Source organism: Poecilia latipinna, unplaced genomic scaffold (genome assembly GCF_001443285.1).
Source record: "Poecilia latipinna isolate Pla-1442-1.1 unplaced genomic scaffold, P_latipinna-1.0 Scaffold2806, whole genome shotgun sequence".
Classification (NCBI taxonomy): Eukaryota; Metazoa; Chordata; class Actinopteri; order Cyprinodontiformes; family Poeciliidae; genus Poecilia; species Poecilia latipinna.
The window spans coordinates 44779-66220 of NW_015115422.1; the positions used below are offsets into that span (position 1 = coordinate 44779).

At 38.5% G+C, this 21442-nt stretch overlaps 1 protein-coding gene across 7 annotated transcripts in view; it reads right to left on the reverse strand.

Moving 5' to 3' along the window:
* LOC106939218 (sickle tail protein homolog) overlaps positions 1–20704 on the reverse strand; it is a 58503-nt gene extending 37799 nt beyond the window's left edge. For 5 of the 7 annotated variants that reach the window (XM_015021553.1, XM_015021557.1, XM_015021554.1 and 2 more), the window contains exons 1-9: positions 19273–20432; positions 17633–17726; positions 11563–11854; positions 9065–9317; positions 7106–7414; positions 5149–5253; positions 4583–4620; positions 4320–4486; positions 2305–2480 (exon numbers count right to left, since the gene is read on the reverse strand). In XM_015021553.1, coding sequence (XP_014877039.1) covers positions 2305–2480; positions 4320–4486; positions 4583–4620; positions 5149–5253; positions 7106–7414; positions 9065–9317; positions 11563–11854; positions 17633–17726; positions 19273–19670 — 1832 coding nt within the window. In that variant the 5' untranslated portion in view covers positions 19671–20432. Of the gene's footprint in view, positions 1–2304; positions 2481–4319; positions 4487–4582; positions 4621–5148; positions 5254–7105; positions 7415–9064; positions 9318–11562; positions 11855–17632; positions 17727–19272 lie in introns of all 7 variants that reach the window. The other 2 variants (XM_015021555.1, XM_015021552.1) reach the window with 2 other exon arrangements.
* Between the last annotated feature and the right edge of the window lie 738 nt (positions 20705–21442).

Here is a 21442-nt window from a genome sequence, read left to right on the forward strand (position 1 = left end):
GCAATTTGTTTTGAATATCTAAAATATTCAAAACAAATTGCAGCTTAGAAGGCTGAAATGCCTAGGCACAATGATGCTTAACACACTATTGATTGGTTTTTGCAAAGCAGCCATTCATTTTCCCTGGCACTAACTGGCTCATTGCCCTGCGACAGACTGGCGATCTGTCCAGGGTGACCCCGCCTCTCACCCAAAACGTTCGCTGGAGATAGGCCCCAGCACCCCTCCCAACCCCACTAGGGACAAGGGTGTTAGAAAATGGATGGATAACTGGCTCATGACAGTCATGACATTAGCACACCCTTCACTGGATTAAGAACCATCCTGTAGAAAGGGAGAAGCATCAAGCTGAAATGGCTTGGCAGAGACTGAATATTTTGAGAAAATGGAAACTGTCGGGCCCCACCTCTCACCCGGAGCGTTAGCTGGAGATAGGCACCAGCAACCCTCCTGACCCCACTAGGGATGAAGGTTTATAGAAAATGGATGGATGGATGGATGGATGGATGGATGGATGGATGGATGGATGGATGGATGGATGGATGGATGGATGGATGGATGGATGGATGGATGGATGGAAACTGTCTGGTTCTGGAGTTGTTTAGGGTTTTTTTTTTGCCTGCTGCTTCTTTGTTCTCACTACTAGATGGCGACCGGAAGCTGCTCCGTGGAGAGTTTATCTGCCGACCCTCCAGGTGTGTCTACTCCTGTAGACTCTCCGACACCTCTTTGACACCTGAGTGTTTGTCTATTTTGAAACGCTCTTGCATGTTCTGAGCCTTCCCCCTGTGCTGACTGGGAGAAGCTACTCACCTGCAATCCTTCTTGTGATGTTGTGGTTGTTAACGACCGGATGCCCAAGTTCTCCTTCATCTACTCCTGTCAAGACGTTAGTCAAAGTTCCCGATTCACCGTTGGCCACCAGTCCTCTCCGCCGAGTCAGAACCTACCTGTCCTCCCTCCAATGCAGCCTCTGGTGCCTCCTCCAGGAATCCTCAGTCTACCACTCCACTGGAACTCAGGATCGGAACCCCCTTCCTTTGTGAAGAATCCAAACCCCCCCAGAACCCGCAAGTTCCTCACCCCAAGCGAAGCTCCTCCGATTCTGAAGTAAGAACGTTCCGTCCTACTGGTCTGACAAATCCTATGTACCTTGAATGCCTCACTGATTTCTCCCTCTTCTCCGCAGAGAAAAGAATCACACAAACCCCTGCTTATCCAGTTCAGAATGCATCTGTTAATTCTGTTTATTAATTTGCATCTAATAAACAGAATCATTTTATCTACTCTCCTCTGGTGTTCTGTATGTGAGTCAGGAAACTGAACTCAAACATGACAGAAACAAAATCCCTTCTAACAACATTATTCTACTGAGCTGTGATAAAGAATGTATGTATTCTTCATCTCACATTCAAGCTCCAATACAGTAGACAATACAGGACTTTGAGAAGGGAAGGTATGTTAAATCTTCTGCAGAGCCAGTATAGGAAAAGGGCTCTGACCATAGTGAGAGACAGGGTAACCACTGGCCTGGTAAAAACCAGTGTCTCGTTCTACGCTTTGCTTCATGCGCAGGGTCTGGGCCCTGAGATTTTGAGAAATGGTGGCTTCCTGAGAAACGTGACCTCTGTTGAAGTTTTAAATTTCACCCCATCGCTAACGTTTGGTACCAGTTTGGCCCTATGAAGCTTACCACAAATTGCTTTTGCTGTAAACAACCATCCTCCACTGTGAATCGAGGAGCGCCGTGCTGAGCCAGGTGACCGTTAACATTAATTACATATTTGGAAGTGTGACCAACTTGCTTCCAAATATGCTGCAATTGCTAAAACTACAAACACACTGCAATTCTAAACCATTGCATAAAATCAACATCATCATTCACAACTTCTTCTGTTCACTGATTGGCCAGTAGAAAATTTAATGGTAGAAATCAAATAAATGTTAGAAAGCCCAGACTGTCTGTGAAGAGATTTGAATCAAGTGTAATTGTATAGGAAGGCAGTGACCAGGCGAGATAACCACCTTTCTGCATCAAGCTGCAAATGCTGAAGTTCTTGTTCAGCATTTGCATTTTCAGCATTTGAAACCTATTATATGTCTAAATAATTTGTTTCCAGCCTAAACATATTAACTGAAGTAAAATTAAACTCAATAATTTGATGACTTCTTAGGTCTGGTCCAGCAGGATGGCTTTATTACTGGTGTAAATGTTTTGTAATTATTAAAATGCTCACTTGTGGAATACCTGGCAGAAGCTTTAAGAGTTTAAATATATAACTAATCTTGAAAATTCACACTTACCTAAGCTGTGTGAGGATTTTCTCCTCAGAGGTGAGGTAGCGGATCCTGTCCTCATCCATCTCAGCTCTCTGTCTGTATGCTGCATCCTCAAATTGGGCCAGCTTCTCACACATCAATATCACCAGCTCCGGACCTGCCATACGCAGCATTGAACTCACACTCTCCATGTTGGCTAGCTGGAAGACACAGAAAATGTGGTTGCCTGACATCAGCTGCTTACGTCTAGACATGCTGATTCCAGAATTGTGCTGCTGACAGAGCCAGCATGTTGGAGTAGCTGTGCTTCATTGAGATTTTTTATGTTTTTCACACATTCATTCCTGCTTTTTTTTTGGAGGAAAATAACTTATTTGGACAGCTATACCTTCTTGTTTTGAATTTTGTGTGGTTGGACTGATTTTTGGCAATATTTTTATTTTTCCCATTTTGTTAAGATGTGCAACCAAAGCTACAAAGTGGTTTATAACAGAGGGCAGCTGTTCAACATCTGAAAAGCTGAAATAGTACCACAGCTGAAGCCAGAAATCCCAGTGGAGTTGAAAAGGAGGCATCATGGATGCAGGGCAGGAGCAAAGAGGAGAGAGAGAAGGAGGAAGTTCAAACCATCTCTACCGTCCATCGTCATAGGCAACGTGAGGTTGTTAGCTAATAAGATGGATGAACCTCAAACCCTGACAAGGACTACGTAAGAGTATAAGGAATGCAGAATAATGTGGTTTACGGAGACATGGCTGCAGGATTGTATCCCCAACTCCAACATCTCTCTGCCAGGCTTTATGAGCAGACAGAGATTTAAAGAGCATATTTGTGGTAATATCTTATGATTTTAATCATGCCTCACTCTCTTTTACACTGCCAACATTTCACTAGTTTGTCAGCTGCTCCACCCGCGAAAACAAGATTTTGGATCTGTTTTACACTAATGTCCTCCTCTGGGGAAATCGGAACATAATCTTGTTTTTCTCCTCTCTGAATACAAACCCCTGGTGAAGAGGCTAGCTGTTAGGATGGATGTTACGAAATGGTCACAGAATGCAGAAGAGGTCCTCCAGGCTTGTTTCAATCAGTTGAAGCAACTGATTGGACTACTCACTGCCAGCCACATAGAGATGACATCAGTGCCATGACTGAGTGTGCGACTGACTATATAAACTTCTGTGTGGACAGAACCATCCCCACCAGAATAGTGGTCACTGGATCACCAGTGACCTAAAGGAACTGTTAAACCAGAAACACAGAGCCTTCAGGGAATGAGACAGAGAGTTATTGAGTATGCAGAAGAAGCTCAAGGTCAAGATTAGAGACAGCAAAGAGAAGTACTGGAAGAAGCTGGAGAATAAACTGAAGAGGAACAATATGAGAGATGTGTGATAAGGGTTCAAGCAAAAGGAGGATCAGACAGATGGAAGTCTGGATAGAGATGAACGCATTCTTCAACAGGTGCAGTTCAGGAACAAGCTCATCATCATCCTCTCCTGTCTCCAGCCATACAGACATCCCACCTTCCTCTGACTCACAGCTTTCCTAAAAAAAACCTCAGATATTCTTTTTTCCCCAAAGTTGGTGGTGCCAAGAAATTCTGAAGGGCGTGCCCAAATGTACGGATGAGCAGAGGGTTTAAGTGTGGTTGTGATCAAGATAAGGGAATGTTGCCAGCTTTGCGACTTAGTGAGAAACAAGGCAGATCTAACAGAGATAAGAAACTAAAGAACACAAATAACAAAACCCAAAACAAATGATTCAAGAGCCTAACAGCAAGTAAATTTAGTAATATTTTAGGTTTCTCATATTCTTTGAAAATTTAACCCTTTTTTCTCTTATAATAGACTGAATAACCCAAATTATTGCTGTTATAGCAACCCATTACTCTCTTGGGTGGCTCACCACATGTTAGTGGTGATGCACAGAATAAGTAAAAAATTGATGAAAAATGGATAACAAGTTACAGTATGTTGGATTTTAAAGAAATACTTGTGATAACTCTCAATGCAGTATTGAAATATTTAGCTTAGTACCTGTAAACACTTGAGTTGACTGAGTTGCAGCCGCAGCTCACAAATATGTCTCTTCACAGACATCAAGTTGTGTCGCAGTCCACCATCAAAGGGAGCGACCCCGAGGGCGAGAGGAGTGGGGCTGGAGCTTTCAGTCATAGCAGTCATCTTTGACTCAGATAATGCCTCTGAAAGTCAAGAAAGAAGATTTATTCATCTTCAGGATGTTCTGAAGAAAACAAGTATGCCTTAGGTAGCAGGTGTCCCTGAAAATAACTTCTCACCAAGTCGATTGCTGAGGAGTTTGTCTTCAGGACTCTGACTAGAAAACACAAATTCACACTATTTTCAGAAAGGTTAAATGAAGCTATTCAAAGTTAGTACTATGTGATATACCCATTTATAAATAAAAATGTATTTTTACTTCAAAGAGGCAGTATTATGTGTTTTCCAGGCACATAGTGCCATTTCGTAATACAATCAAGTAACTATTACCTTCAGCTGTTATAAAATTGCTACATATATATGTTAAATATGACATACAAGAAATATGACTTTCATATTTAACATCTTAAATTTGGGCTTAGAAACTGCAGCTGTGAGGAGGAGCTGTGTCTCGAAGGCAGCGCTAGATCCGCTCAGGTGTTTTGCACAGCTGGATGGTCACCATGGCCTTAAACAATTTCTCAAACATGGATGAAAGAATCAAAGCAACACTCAAGGTAAGTGTTTGATGAGGGAATAACATGATGACAAGAAGTCATCAACCATCAAAAAGGTTGATGTAAAATATTACTGCACCTTTAATTATTATATTGTGGTAAATTGCACCTTCTGTAGACAGACAAACCTGATAAGGTCCTTTTGTCCTAGAACATCTGACTTCATGGACAGAGCGTGGTGCACCAGTCCTGCTAGACTGGCTATCTGCTCTTCCATGGCTCTCATTCTCTCACTGTAAAAAACCCCCCAAAAAACAAAAAAACTAATTCATATTCAATCCATTGGAGCATTTTTGTTTATTAAAAGCTGCTAAATTGCTGCTAAATTCAGGTGAGTAAGTTGTTAGTCGGCAATAAAATAAATGGCAGCACCAGGTACAGTATTGAGATGCATTAATACATGACAGGACTGACTCCCCTGTTAAGGCTACAGAGATGACGTACCATATTTTATTAAATACATTTGACCATGTGTTGATATTTATTTCAAAAAATGTTCTAGTTTCAACAAAACAAACCATGTTGAAAGCATATAATACCATGAGATGCTATTTAGAGCCATGAACACACAGACTGCTGTTTCCATCTTGACATGTCCCTTCCCTTGAAATACATTGTGTGTATATATTGTTTTTCTTTCTTTCTGCATTTTTTTCGTCTTGCTCTCCGTGAAAGTGGATGCTTTTTTTCTTCTGTTCAATCCTCCCTCATCTGCCCCTACTCTTTGCTCTTGTGTCCAGTCTGGCTATTCTTTTCTGAGCCTCTCTTTGCATATTTTCTGAATTTGCAAATTATGGATCTGGTCAGCTGGTCTCTCAATGCAATGAATCAAATTTCCTTGACAAGAAGACTGGGCAAAGGAGAGCCCTCTTGCCCTGATGGGACACATGGTGGTGGATACACTCTGGATTCCTGGGGGAAGTGGAAGACAGTGTGTCTGTCCATACTGTCGGTCAAGGATGTTGAAGATGTGTATATAATTGGGTTTCTGTTTTTTGGAGTTGGCATTTACCTGGCACATTGTGAAATTTGGAAAATATCAGCAGCTGTTTGGGCCTTTGAGAGACTGCCTTATGAGGCTGACCAGAGCCACAAACTGGATGTGACTCTTGCTGAGAGTGACAGGCCACATGTAACTCCCTGGCGAGATGAAAACGTCACTGGAGAAGTTACTCGCGTGGCTCAACTGGACTGACCATATTTCAGGTGTTTCAAATTTCACCAATGAGTTGCACCAGTGAGACTCTAAGGCAAGTGAAAGTTCATGGAGCCTGCCTGACCCAAAACAATTGCTACTATCTGGATCAGAGTTGGGCTTGGCAGGCTGACTATATCAAATTCTCCTGGATGTGACGTAAACAACACATTCTGAATCACTCATACATTCATTCCCTGGACACTGTGGCCTCCTCTCTCAGTACAAAGATATCCATATGTGGTAAATTACCTCAAAATGAATTAATCTGTTTAAATTGCACATACTGTGTCTGAGAGAGCAAGCATGTATAGCTACGTGTCTCTGCCCTGTAGCTGACTGCTTGATTTAATATGGATATTGAAGGACTGCCTTCAGCTACGTGGACACAAGAAAATGGTCTATGTTCACATCTCTCTCTTTGGATTCTGCTCCCACTGAGCAAGGAAGTGATGCCCTTTGACTCCTCCCTTACTCTTTGGCTTCAGCTGACTGGTTTTGCAGATCCAGCGATCTATTTCTTCTCTTCACTGCCTGGGACCAATACTTGCTTTAACTGCCTCCAGCAGCAAGGTCGACTCCTGCCTTCCCTCTTTCAGTTTTGCCAACCATTTAGGAAATCATCTGACGTGTTTATTCCTGTTAATTATTGGTAGTCAATGGTATTTTACTGAGTGTAACATGAGTGATTTAAGTCATTATTGTAACTTTAAGTAGTACTGTTTAAAAGAAGAGGGGTTGTTATATGTCCTGTGATAGTTGCTGGTTGAAAACCTTGAATTCAAACCTCAGTTAAAATGCCTTAAAAGCTTCATCTGTACAGACTAATACAAACTAATGCAGTGAGGTGACACTGTATATAAATATGATAACATAAGGCACAGGCTCACCTTTGGACATTACAAGCAGTAATATGGGCCGGAAAAAGAGTTTCAGGTTGACCCAGAGGACTGTCAAGAAATACTGATGAGGTAGAGGATGATGAGCCTCTTCTGTTTATTACATCCACTGTGAGCCCACTACTGTTGTGTTCTAGGGAGCGGTGAATAGGTGACATACTCTGTGGAGACACTTGGCTTGCACCTCCAATCACCTGTCCATTGAACATCCTGACTTCATTCCCTTTGTGAGGGGAGGGCGGAGGACTTTTGTATCCGAGTGAATGAATCTGACTGTCTCCATACTTCCTGTTCTTCTGTCTGATAGAACGGGACAACAAATAGACAAATAAATAAATATTAGATTGATTCACAAACAGTGCAAACATTGTCCTCATGTCCAGAGTGTGGACAGTCCCCAGCTGGAATTCTAACAGATCCAGCTTATTAATTTCATGTGTTTCTTTTCCCTTACATCTGAAATTTTCCCATAAAAGTCATTTTCAGGTTCATAACAATGCTAATTATGAAAACTAGAAACTCCCAGAGGTTTACTGGATATAATTAAGGTTAAGCCTTCTCTGTCAGTGAAGTACAAGTACTATGAAGAGACCACTGGATTTAATGTTTTCAAAATGTCTGCTTAGCTAATTTCATTCTTTGCATTGCATCAGCAATGCAAAGAATGTGTGCATGTGTGTATAATGTATGCATTATACAGTGGCTTGCAAAAGTATTCATATCCCTTGGAATTTTCCATATTTTATCACTTTCCAACCACAAACATAAACACATTTCTTTAGAATTGAATGTGACAGACCAAAACAAAGTGGTAAACAATTGTAAAGTAGAAAGAAAATTATACATTTCTTTCTACTTCTACTTCCATTTATACACTCAAAACATTTTTTACAAATAAAAACTTAAAAGTGTGGAGTGTAAAAATATTCAGCCCTCTGAGTCAATACTTTACAGAACCACCTTTTGCTGCAATTCCAGCTGCTAGTCTTCAGGGTTTGTCTCTACCAGCTCTGCTCATCTTGTGACAGAAATTTTTGCCCATTCTTTTTTGCAAAAAGCTCAAGTTCAGTCAGATTAGGTGGATAGCTGGACTTCTTGTGGTTTTCTTCTTGCCGCTCTTCCAGAAACATCACATTTGTGTGCAGTGATGGCGAATACTTGTCCTGTGGACAGATTCCTCCTCTGAGCTGTGGATCTCTGCCTTTGGTCCAGAATCACCATGGGCCTCTTGGCTGCATCTCTGACCAGAGCTCTCCTTGTTCAACCTTGGAAATCCTTTTACAGCCTAAGTCTGCTTTAAACATCTCCACAGCTTTCTCCCTGACCTGTCTGCTGTGTTCCTTGGACTTCATGATGCTGTTTGCTCCCCAATATTCTCTGAACCTCTGAGGCATCACAGAGCAGCTGGATTTCTACTGAGATCAGATTACACACATGTGGACTCTGTTCAGTCATCAGGACATCAGGAAACTTCTGAAGGAAACTGGTTGCACTCAGAAAAAAGGGGGGTGAATACTTTTACACACCACACTGTAAAGTTTTTATTTGTAAAAAATGTTTTGAGTCATGTATAACTTTCTTTCTACTTCACAATTGTAGGCCACTTTTTGTTAGTCTCACATAAAATTCCAATGAAATATTTATGGTTGTAATGTGACAAAATATGGAAAAGTTCAAGAGGTATGAATATTTTTGCAAGCCACTGTATATGTATGAAGTTCTTCTGAAAACAAAGTCTGCAAAGTATTGTTAACCTTGAACATACTACTGAGAGACTGAATAAACCTGGGAAAACTCCTCTAATATAATTCAGTTGATGAGAGGAGGGCTAATCAGGACAGTGTATGCACATGTACTTTTTAAAAGAGTCAGCATGTACTTAGCATCTGTTTCTTTCCCTCAGTGCTTCAATGTAGCTGTTCAAAGTGATAGTTAAGGAAGTCAGCTTACCTGTGAAGAGAGTTGCTTTCCCCATGGACCATCAGGGGTTTGATTGAGGCTCGGTGCTGTTGCAGCCCACCAGGGATCCCAAGCACCCCTACCTCCGCTGTTCCTCCAGTTAGCATGGGAGGACTGCTACAATAGGAGGAAATGCTGTGGTGACCTCTTCCTACTTCCACTGAGGCTGAACGGTAGTACTCAGGGTAATGTGATCCACCATTTCCACGCAGCACCAAGGCTGTGCTTTTACTCAAGTCTCCGTCTAACACACACACATAAACACACAGAGGCCCATGAAAACGTTTTTAAAGCAGAAAGAAGTGCAGATCTGAGCTTTATGTATTGATTACAAGCACAAAGTTCAGCTTTTAGAAATCATGCAGGTAGAAATTTCTACCTAAAGATCCTTGCAAAATATTCTCACTAGAATTGCTACAATTTAAATTCATAGAGGAAAAAAATACATCAAGTTCTAATAACAGAAAAGATTAGTATCAGCATTTATTAATTTTCAGGTAGTAGTATTTTCCTATTGGAAATATGAGGAAGAGGTTTACAACTCTACTTTCAAACTGACTTAAATTGCACCAGACCTTTTTTTCTGTCTAAGAAATCAGTTTGGCTGTTACTGGAAAATAGCTCCAAACAAAGACAGCCAATGATTCCCTGATTTGATATCAATCTCCGTTCATTGTTATCTTTGGGCTTTTCAATATTTTCTTTCATTTTGTTGTGTAGTCTTGGTTTTCTCAATCGTCTCCATTATTTCTGTTCAATGCTGCCCTATCACACATTGTCTCCATGTTTAGATGAGTAACCTACTGTTGATTAGTCCATGTTTGTTACTCTATTAACTATTAACCTGTACATGCCTATTTTCTTACGTTTGTAGGCCCTACCTTCTCAGTTAGATTTAAACTGTCTGGATTTTTGGGTTGGTTTTGCTTTTCATGTTATTTAGCTTTATGTTTTAGTTCACTCTAGTTTAGCCCTTCATGGTCCTTTTGATAATATTATTATTTGAGGTATTTAATGTAATTAGAATTGTCTTATTGCTTTCCTTATTTCCAGTCCTTTATAGTGTTATGCTTATTCTTTAGTTGCTTTAGGTTCTGTCCTTGTTTGTCTGAGTCCATGTCCAGCCTTCTTTAATGACTATAGTTTAATTCTATTTTATCCCTCTAGTTATTTCTTATTTCAGCCTCCCTGCAGGGTTTCTAATAATGTTTATTTCTTAATTTGATCACCATAGGTTCAGTTATTCTTCCATGTCTGAGTCTGTATCTTTCTTTAGTAATTCTAGTTGGGTTTTTCTTTGTTTAGATCTTCTAGTTTCTCTTGCTGTGTGTTCCTTAGTTCTTATTGTTAGATCAGCCTTGTTTCTATTTAGGTTCGGTTTCCCTCATATCTTTCTCTCCTAGTCCATCAGGTTTTCTTTACTCTTAGTGTCTTTTGTATTACAAGTATTTTTCAGTTCCCTGTTTCCTCCCGTTTGTGTTCCCAGCAGATCTCCTTAGTTTCCCTGTGCCACCTCCTCCCCAGCCCTCAGCCAGCTGCTGTGCCAAATTACTCACACCTGCTATCACTCTTCTCATTTAGGCCATTGTTCCCATTACTACCTCCCAGTACTTAAGCTCCTCTTTTTCAGTCACAACTCGCCAGTCCGTCTTGTTACCCTGTTTGTCTCCATGCTCGTCATTCCCCCTGTGTTCCTTAGAATCTTTTCGTGTTTCAGTTTTGGTTTTGTTTTTGTGTTTCCCTTGGATGTTCATTTTTCATAAGTTAGACTCTTATTTTGTTAATTAAATTTTCTAAACCACACCACATCATGACACTGTCAAATTTGTTGTTTTTAAAGGCTTTGCTTTTACTGTGACAACCACTTTTAGATTTTAAATTCACATCACTGTCACGTGACTGAAAGAACTGAAAAAGAGAAAAGGTTCAATTTGAGCTTCACACACCAGATCTCTGGTTCAACAAACTCGAATTGCAGATGTTTTAGTAAAACCTGATGGAGAGTGCATTACAGCTAAGTGATGCTGCAAATGCAAATCATACCAAGATTATTGAAAATAGATTGAAGGAGTAACTCCCCTGTAGGCTTCTAGCTGGTTTTGGGCTGCTGGCCAGTTTATTTATTCATATAATATTTACAAAAGTTCTTATTTATTTCTGACCTTTAAATGTTCTACAGTATGGCACCTCTATGGTATACTTTCTTCTTCTTAAATATTTATATTTTTTCATTCAGTGATTCAGTTCAATCATTTTAATAATTCTTCCTGCATTTGGATCCTCAACAATCTTGTGTCATAAAGGCACATATTTGATTATATTCATTATGTGCATATATATTTTGATTGTTTAATGTATATTGTCCACAGTTCGAAATAAATAATTTTATTAGTTTATCTTGAATGTTGCAGGCGTCTGGTTCATTATTTTTGCCAAGCCTCTGAACTCTTCCACACCCTGGTGGCTCATTACAATAACCAGCTTCTCACCAGGCTTTACATCCCTTCTCTCCAGTATGGCACTACTGCTGGAGAACACGGTGCTGGACCGCCCTCGCCCAGGCTGACATTCATGTGGAATTGTGGTACCGCCTGGGTCTACCATTCCTATTTTTCTGAGGAAGCCACCTCCACCATAAGCCGGTCTGGAAGGAGAGGAGGGCATGGAGCGGACCATCAGTGGGGACATTGATCCCTGCAAACTGTGCAGGGTGTTGCGGCCGGATGAATGCTTGCTGTGGATCGGACTGTGACTTCCGTACAGCACCTCCTTAGATATCTGCTGAAAAACAATGAAATAAACGAGGAAAACTAATAATATTTAGAACTGAGACCAATATTAATCATGTGAAGCCAAACCAAATTCTTTTATGGGTAACACTTTATTTGAAGGGGGTTGAATAAGACCGTCATGACACTGTCATAAACATGACATAACACTTGTCATGAACATGAATAAGCCTTCATGAATATTTATGACTGTTGTCATAAAGCGTCATTCGGTAAAATATGACACTTTCAATACAAACTTGACATTATTCAAAATGTCTTTGTTATGACAACTTGACATTAACCAGAAAATCATTACTGTTTAAACTTTACCTTTAATAACATAAAGTTACCTCATTTTTAAAATGAAATCAGTAATTATTTTATAACAAATTTATATCAGTAATGATTTCTTGGTTAATGTCAAGTTGTCATAACAAAGACATTTTGAATAATGTCAACTTTGTATTAAAAGTCATAATTTACCGAATGACGCTTTATGACAACAGTCATAAATATTCATGAAGGCTTATTGATGGTCATGACAGGTGTTATGTCATGTTTATGACAGTGTTATGTCAGTCTTATTCACCCCTTTCAAATAAAGTGTTACCCTTTTATGTTTTACTGTCCAATTACAAGGTGAAAAAAGAAATCAGATAATGAATGATAAGCCAAATTTAAATCAATAATATAAATTGTATGTTGACATTAAATGTTGTTGCTGGCCCTTATTGCATCTTTACAGACCCAGAGACTGATATCTGTTGTACAGAGAGAAAAAATTCAAATGAGCAAACAATGAGATTCATTTTTGTTTTTCCAAACAAAGAGCTTCAGAAGACTTAAAACCTCAGTACGTCACAAAAGACATTTTAGAATTAGACAGACCCATATGAAGGGACAAAGCACAAACACTTGATATGTTTGTCCATGTGTGTTTAGGAAAGCCATATGGTAAAAACTTCAAGAGTCAACATGTTTTCATGAAAACAGTGAAAAATACTAATACAAAGTAATTATGTGTTTTCTACCAGTCCATGTCCTCTTACTTAATATCCACATTTCTACTAGCTCAGATTATAACTTAATGTAGTTATTATAACCGTATGGATGATATGCTTCTCTACTTAACATTGTTAACAATTGGCCATTTAAGCACAAGCAGATACTTAGAACTGTTATGCCTTTCTTCAGCCGAACAGAAACAAAACTTAAGTTATTATCCGTGGAGCTTCAACACAAGAGAAGCTGTGTGTTGAACTAGAGTCAACACACAGCTTCAGTTATTACAGCTGGAAACTAGAGATCAGGCCTGATCCATATAAGCCATAAAATAAACCTTTTCAAATACACATCTGTTGCTTACCAGGCTTAAACTGCTGCAAAATCAACTAAAAGATAAGACACAAAATATCATTATAAATCATTAAAGTAGTACATACTTATCCGTGTTTAATATTAAATGCACTCAGTTTGCACTTTCTAGTGACGTACAGCAGTTCATGCCTTGTGTTTCTATAAACACTGAAGTGCAGCACTATGACATAGTGCATTGATTTCTATACACAGAGCCAACATGTCAGGACTCATAAGCTCTCAGGCGTGTGAAAAGCCAACCTACAGTGGAATCTCAACTTAAAACCACCTGTTTAGAGTTGCTTATGGCTAAATTAGGGTTAGAGTGTGGGTTGTGATGTCTTCGATGTTTTTAATGTTTTTATCTTTTCTTTTTATCTATTTATTAATTTCTTTTTATTTCTCTTTCTCACTGTTTCCGAAAGGTTAGAGTCCTTGTCAAACGGCGTTTTGACTAAAGTCCAAAGGGTTGGAGTCCCAGTTGACGGCGTCTCAACTAAAGTTCTACAGCTTTTTATTTCTCTTTCTCACTGCTTATTACATGCTGTTTTTATTTTAATTATGTAAAGCACTTTGAAATGCCTTGCTGCTGAAATGTGCTATACAAATAAAATTTGATTGATTGATTGAACCTGACCAGCTACAGGAGAGGAGGCTGTCCATCAAGCTACTGTTCCACCATTAATGGCATAATCCCTATGACTACAAATTTTCCTTCCAAACACTATTAACCTTGGCAAATTTCATTAGCTTTTCCTTCACATGCAAATCCTCAGTCACCTCTAACTAACAAATCCAAGTGAGCCTCTAACTGAGGATGATGAGCACATTCTTAGCCTTCCTGTAGTTTTAGTTTTCTAATACCATTCATGGTGTTTGAGGTCGGTTTTGATCCTAGTCTTAAAATTAACACAAATAAAAGTACTCAGAATGTTTTTATTGCCTAATTTGTTTTGTAACCCTTGTTTAAATTATTAGGCTTTCTTTTAATCAAAAATGGGTTTTAATATTTTTAGTGTGATATCCAGTGCCTCTTTTTTCAGCTTCCACCACATTTTCAATTAGAAAAAAGTAAAATGATCCTTAAGAGAATGGCATAGATATATATATATATCTGATATTATTGAGGACTATTAGAAAACATCTTTTGAATAAATATATATATATTTTTTATTTTTAAAATAATATTAACTAGCATACCTAGTTAATAGGTATGCTGTTGGTGTTGATGTAAGTGATAAATGGTGCACTTCTCACACAGGCAACAGTTCTCTTGGATCAATTTACGATTACAATCTGATTGAGGGTAAAAGGCTGCAAATAGTAAATCTAGATTAGAAACATAATCTTTCAGATATTATCAAAGTTCAAAACAGCATTTTACAATTTATAATAGACACATTCACACCTAATTGCAGAATTGCTTAGTTTACTATATAGAAAAATTGCTGAAGGTGTGGTGAAAACCTAACATGCATACCATACAATAACATCATTTGTTAAAGAAGTAAATTAGAGTACAGTAAACCTCCTGGATTATCTGACATGTACTGTTCCACCATTAATGGCAAATAAATATATACAAAGTATACTAACATCATGCTTGTACCCATTTTGACTTTATAACTTTAAACACATTTAAATATAATTGTACCACAATACACTTTAAAGAAATATAAGTGAACAAAATATGTGTATCAAGTGTACCAATGAAACAATATGCTTTTAAGGATATTTTGTGTATATTTTAATATATGCTCAAAATAGATTTTTTTTAATTCACTTAAAGCTTACTTTAAAAGTAAACTATTAAATATACTAAAATTTCAGTATCTTTTAGGTTACATCTCAGTGTATACTTTAGGCTAATGAAGTATGCCTTTTTAGGTGCCTAAATAATCTTTTGCTATTTTGTTAAAATGGCAAAGAATTAAAATAAAATAAAATAAAAATAACACTCCTTAAAGTGGAGTGTTAAACGACAGACCAAGTTACGTGCGGAGAACACATGTGAAGAGAGTGGTGGTGTTTGACACATGAAGCTTTCTAGAGATTCAACCGTAGCAAATCAGCAGAATTTTACAAGCTGTGTGACTTCAGTCACTGTTATGTAACAGCTGATAATTCACATCATGACATGTAGACAGCTTTACATGTGGGCTAGCCCATGTGCTTTAACACTACTTAATGTAATGTTTAACTAAGTAAATAATGTGTTCAAACCTCAAAACATCAAAAGTTGACAGTTTAGTGGCAGAGGTTCTACAACACTTGTCCTTAACACTAAATGCAGCAGATATCTTCATTTTCACATCTCTTCAAATATACTATATAATATCAGTTTTTCACTAAAACACGGAAGCTGTCTTTACCCAATCCATTTTCAGATGTATGATGTAAGATCTATTAGTGAACGACATTAGCTGGACATTAGTTCTGGGGATGCAGAGCAGAACCAGAACCAGAACCTGAGGGGTCTCTGTAGGTCTCTGAGCTACAGGGAGCCAGTGTAGGGACTTTAAAACTGGTGTTATGTGCTCCATCTTCCTGGTTTTAGTGAGAACAGCAGCAGCAGCTTCTGGATCAGCTGCAGCTGGAGGATTGATTTGTTAGGCAGACCTGTGAAGACGCTGTTACAATAATAGATACGACTGAAGATAAATGTATGGATGAGTTTCTCTAGATCTCACTGAGACATCAGTCCTCTAATCCTGGAGATGTTCTTCAGGTGATAGAAGGCCGACTTTGTGACTGTCTTAACGTGGCTCTGATGGTTCAGGTCAGAGTCCATCACTACTCCCAGGTTTCGGGCTGATCGCTGGTTTTCAGTTGTAATAACTGAAGCTGTGCAATGATTCTAGTTCGCTCCTCTTTAGGTCCAAAGATAATAACTTCAGTCTTGTTTCTGTTCAGCTGGAGAAAGTTTTGGCACATCCACACATTTATCTGTTCTAAGCACCTATTCAGTGATTGGAGGGGTTCAGAGTCACCAGGTGACATCGTGATGTAGAGCTGTGTATCATCTGTGTAGTTATGGTAGCTACTTTTATTTCTTGTTGTAACCTGAGCTAGTTGGAGATTTTTAATAAGAGGGGTCCTAGGATTGAACATTGGGGTACACCACATGTAACTTCTGTCCGCTTCAATGAGAAGTTCCCTGTTGAAACAAAGAAATCCCTGTTCTTTAAGATTTGAACCAGTTGAGTGCTGGACTGGAGAGTCTAACCAGGCAATTATTAAATTATTTGACCAGGCAAATAATTTACTATAGATTCCACACAAGTCAGTGAAAGATGCAGTGCATGAGAATAGCATTATAATGATTAAGGTAAGTAAAACATAATTTCAGTGGGAAGCTAATAGCATGGTATGTCTGTTTTTTAAGTGTCTCTTATTCTGTAGGGATTTCAGATCTACAGAGGAATGTTCTGACACTTATGTATCTCAGAGAGATACATAAGTGTCCTTTCTTGTAATTTTAAACCTGAGAAGAATTATTACTCATAGCAAGGTGACATATTTGGTGCTACTCGGCCCACAGGCAACTAGACTCCAGTTCTCTGCTTACTGTGGTTGAACCCATCTTTCCTCATATATCTCTGCAACATGAGGTGAAATAAAGTTCCAGCAGATTTCTCAGGAGAAAGCTGCTCAGCTTCTCAGTCTTTGAGTGAGCCAGGAACAAAATTAAAATAGGGTACAACAAGTACATGTAACAGAAATTAAATATTAGAAAAAAAGTTCAATATTTTTTGCCACTCATTTCAGAAAAGTGAAATAATAATGACAGAAATCCAAAATCACTCAGAAAATTTGAATATTTTGGAAAAGGTAAATATTAGAAGCCCAATGCTTTATGTCCTAATCAGTTACTAACTCAAAAGGTTGAAAAATTGGTAAATTTAGTTGGACAGACATAACTTGAGTTGGTTAAGCTCAATGAATTAAGTTGGATAAACTTAATTGAATTGCTTGTTACCAGTTGAAGCAATTCAATTAAGTTGGTTGAACTAATTTCTTTTTGCAGTGTAGTAAGAAGTCATTTCATCATGAGCTTCTTCGTAAAGTAATTAAATCTTTGAAATGTTAATCAGCTAAAATCATTGCAATGAACTGATTTTATTAATTTTACTGAAGATGGCTGCATTTACATTTGTGTTGTTGAAAATATTTATTAATGCACAACGTTCCCCCTCAGCAAACAGAAGAAATGAAATAAAGTATCTGATGTTAACCAAATCTACTAAAAGATTACAGAAGTTGAAAGTTAACTCTATGGAGAAATAAAAAAAATAAATGTTTGTGGCCGGTCACAACAATTAATTGAGGCAGAGAATTCCACTGTGCAGAACCTTTTGCTCTGGTCCAAAAACCACGCACCAGGCTGCAGGCCCCTTCTAAATTTCTTCAGGAATTTTATCCTTTGACTTACCATTCCTTCAGAGTTGGCAGGCCTGGCAGAGGGGCAGAACACATGGACAGGGTCTTTATGATACGCTTTCAGACAGGAATTTGGTGTTATGTCTCTGGAAGCAAGAACAAGGGGGGGGTTAGAACTGAATGAAGTAAATAGATGCAAAACTTTAAAAACTTTTCAACAAAGTAACGTGGTGGTTTTTCTTGCAGACAGACAGATGTAGATTTGTGTTAATGCATAGGACAGGTGCACCTCAAAAAGTTAGAATATTTAAAAAAAGTTGAATGTGTTTTCACTCATTTGAAAAACTGAAACTCACTTATTAAATATTTCAAGTTTCAATTTCTTGTAATGTTGATGAATATGGCTTACAGATATTGGAAACCCCATGTTTGGTGTCAGAAAATTAAAATCTTCTATATGATCAACAAATATGTGTAATTTGAACACAAATATCAGGCTGCTGAAAAATATGTTCATTTCTCTGCACTCAGTACTTGGGTATGGCTCTTTTTGCACCCCACAGATTCTCTTTGGGGTCAAAGGTCAGGCCAGTTTGCTGGTCAATGAAGAACAGGAACACCATGGCCACTGAAGCAGCTTCTGGTACCTTGGCTGGTGCCAAGTTCTGCTGGAAAATAAAATCAGTATCTGCATTCAGAGGGAAGCATGAAGCGCTCAAGAATGTCCTGGTAGATTCTGCATTGACTGTGGACTTCAGAAAACCCAGTGGACCAGAACCAGCAGATGACATGGCATCCCAAACCATCACTGACAGGAAACTTCACTCTGGAGTTCCTCTCTATGGAACTCTGTAGGAGACATGGGGGAACATTTTTCTTTTGCATTCCCCTGCAATATGCTGACTGCAATATTTGCTGGTCTATTTGTACACAGTCACAAATGTCAATTTAAAATGTCAAATATATAAAGCCTCCGTTAAAAAGTGTTTATTATTTTTTGATGCAAAAAAAACTGATTGAAAATGTATTTATTCACTGCATGTTTACATCTGTTTGTGTAAGGTTGAGATTGAACTGCATATTAAAGCAGCCTTAAAGCATTTATGTCATAGGTTTGTGGTGCATTTAAAGAAAAATATATAAAACTTCAGATATTTCACAACAAGATATTAACATACATGGAAAAACTTACGATGACCGAAGGCAGAAAGTATGATGGCCACCATAAGAAAGGCTTGTACTGTAAGCCTTACAGTATTCAATTATGCCACATGAACTGATCAGTACATTATTGTGAGGGAATGCAAAAGAAAAAAATGTCCCCATGTCCCTTAGAGGGCTCCATGCCTCTCCACTCTTCCTCCAGACCCTATGACCTTGATTTCCACAGGAAATGTGAACTTATTAGAAAAGAGAATGTTAGATTACTGAGTAGCGGTCCAGGTCTTTTTTTCCTTAGTTCAGGTAAGACGTGTGTTTCCAATGTTTACCTTTTTCACACATTCATTTTTTATGAACACTGAATTTTGGATTCTTAACATAATCAAAATGACAAGAACACATCTTACTCTGTGAAATGAATCTGTGTACAGCAATATGAGTTTCACTTGCTAAAATGAGTGACAATAAACAGAATTATCAATATTATATATTTTTTAGATATACCTTAAGTCTACTTCAACAGCCCCTCACCTGAGGTCCTCCAGGTCATGGTACATGTTACACTTGGTGTCCTTGATACAGATGGCCATGTTTGGAGGCTGCAGCATCTTCATGGTGAGCTGATGGGGAAAGGCAGTGACAAACAGAGCCTGCAGGGTGTCTTGGCTGCTGACTTCAGTTGAAATCATGACCTGCTTTGTCTCCCCCTCATACTGCAGGAAAAGCACACCTGACAGCACACACAGGCAGAACTTAACAGAACTGTCACAGCAGGAGAAGTATGGGCTTGTAAACCCTGGAGTAGAGAAGAATAAACTAAATACAAATAAACAGAAAAAAGTTGAAAATGTGATTTTAGCTTCAGAAATACATTTCATCAAATGCAGGATAAAACACTCCCTCCATCTCCTTCTAATTTGGTAAAACATATTTTACTCAGAGGTGGCAAAAGTTTATCTAGGTCACTTATTCTGGGCCAGGTTGACTCATCCTAAGCTTGTTTTTTTTTAAGATGTTTTCCTGTTAAGAGAGTGATTCCACCACAGCATGCTGGCTCAGGATGAATGAATGTACCAAAATGAAGACTTGATGCAATCTGCTGCTTTCTTCAACTTTTTATCAACTGGCATTCTGTAATCAGTGGCATCTGGCTGTATCATAATTGATATGCAACTGAATCCTGGTTGTAGGTCTGCAAAGCTTAGCAGTCCTTTCAACTTGAAGAGACATTCTGCAAAAATATGTTGTAGAAACCTTGACCCATGCAGCTCACAGCAGATGTCAGGTTCTCCAGTGGTGGAAAACAGGCCAAAATGCAGAAAAAGTCAGGCTTTCTTTTTTGCTTTTTTATGTATATAAAAAAAAACTTCCTTCCTTCAAGATGTCAACGTGCAATCATTCCATAAACCTTTTAAGGAGTTTGAAATGAAATGCTCCTGTCACACTGTTTTCTATCCTGTATGACAGTGTGAAGAAGCACCAGCTCAGTGGGTCTAAATGTGAGAAAATGAACACCATGTTCAGAAACATCAACTGCTGTCACCTATGTTAATGATATGTGTTGCTTTAATGTGCAGTTGAGTGCATGTGTTTCTGTCTACCTGGTAGCTTGTCTCTTGTTTGACAGCTGGAACGTGCTGCAGGTAGACTTGCTCTGGCTTTACAGCCTCGTGTGAAGGTGACTGATGTAGAGAGAAACTCTCCATCAGACATGGTCTCTAAAATCCAAGGCTCCTGCTCTTTCACCAAACTCTCCACACCACAACAGCCGAGGCTTTTAGAAGATTGGAGATTTCTTCCCTGGATTTTTTTAAAAAGCAGAAAGCACTGAGGTCATATGAGAGAAAAGTAACAGAAAAATCAGTTTGGGCTGTATGGCTGAAGAATGAATCACAATATAAACCTTTCATATCGGTTGATATCAATAATTACACCAAATCCAAAAATCACATTGGTTTTGCTCAATCAGGTCAACTTTCTGAACTATGGAACAACATGAGCATCAAAATGCACGACTTGTTCTCACATGTGGATCAGTTTCCTGAGAATCTGGGATCAATGAGTGACGAACAGGAGGCGAGATTCCACCAGGACAGAAAAGAGATGGAGAATTTTTGTTTCATGTGTTATTTCATCGAAGATTACGATAAGCTTTATTTAATGTTTTTTTTATACCTGGCTTTCATTAAGCTGCTGTATTACTTCATGTTTTTAGCTTACATGACAGGCAGTTTGTAAATATATGTATAAATGGCTTTAGTTCGCTAACTGCAATGCCGTTACCACAGTAAACAAGTCATTGTTTGGCTGTTAATCAGGACAAAATACGTTGTTCTGTGGGCTGTTTTGTCCTTTTACTTTAAAATATTTTACTTTAATTACACTCTTGTTTTTTTTTTGTTTGTTTTTACTAAACCTTGCTTAATAGATGTTATAACATCTATTTAGCAAATGTGGGATGTACTATGTGGGATTGAAGCTGTATAATAGCTGTGTAATACAGTGTTGTCGTACTCGAGATCGGTCTTGGTCTCGAGATCATTTTTTGATGGTCTCGGTCTCGGGCGCTGAGGACTCGGCATTTTATTTCAAGACCAGTCAAGACCGCTACTGTGAAAATATCACTAAACGTACAGCATACTGTCCAGTTTATTTGTTAACATCTTTGTTTTCAGTGGATGTAAAACGCACCGATTAAAAT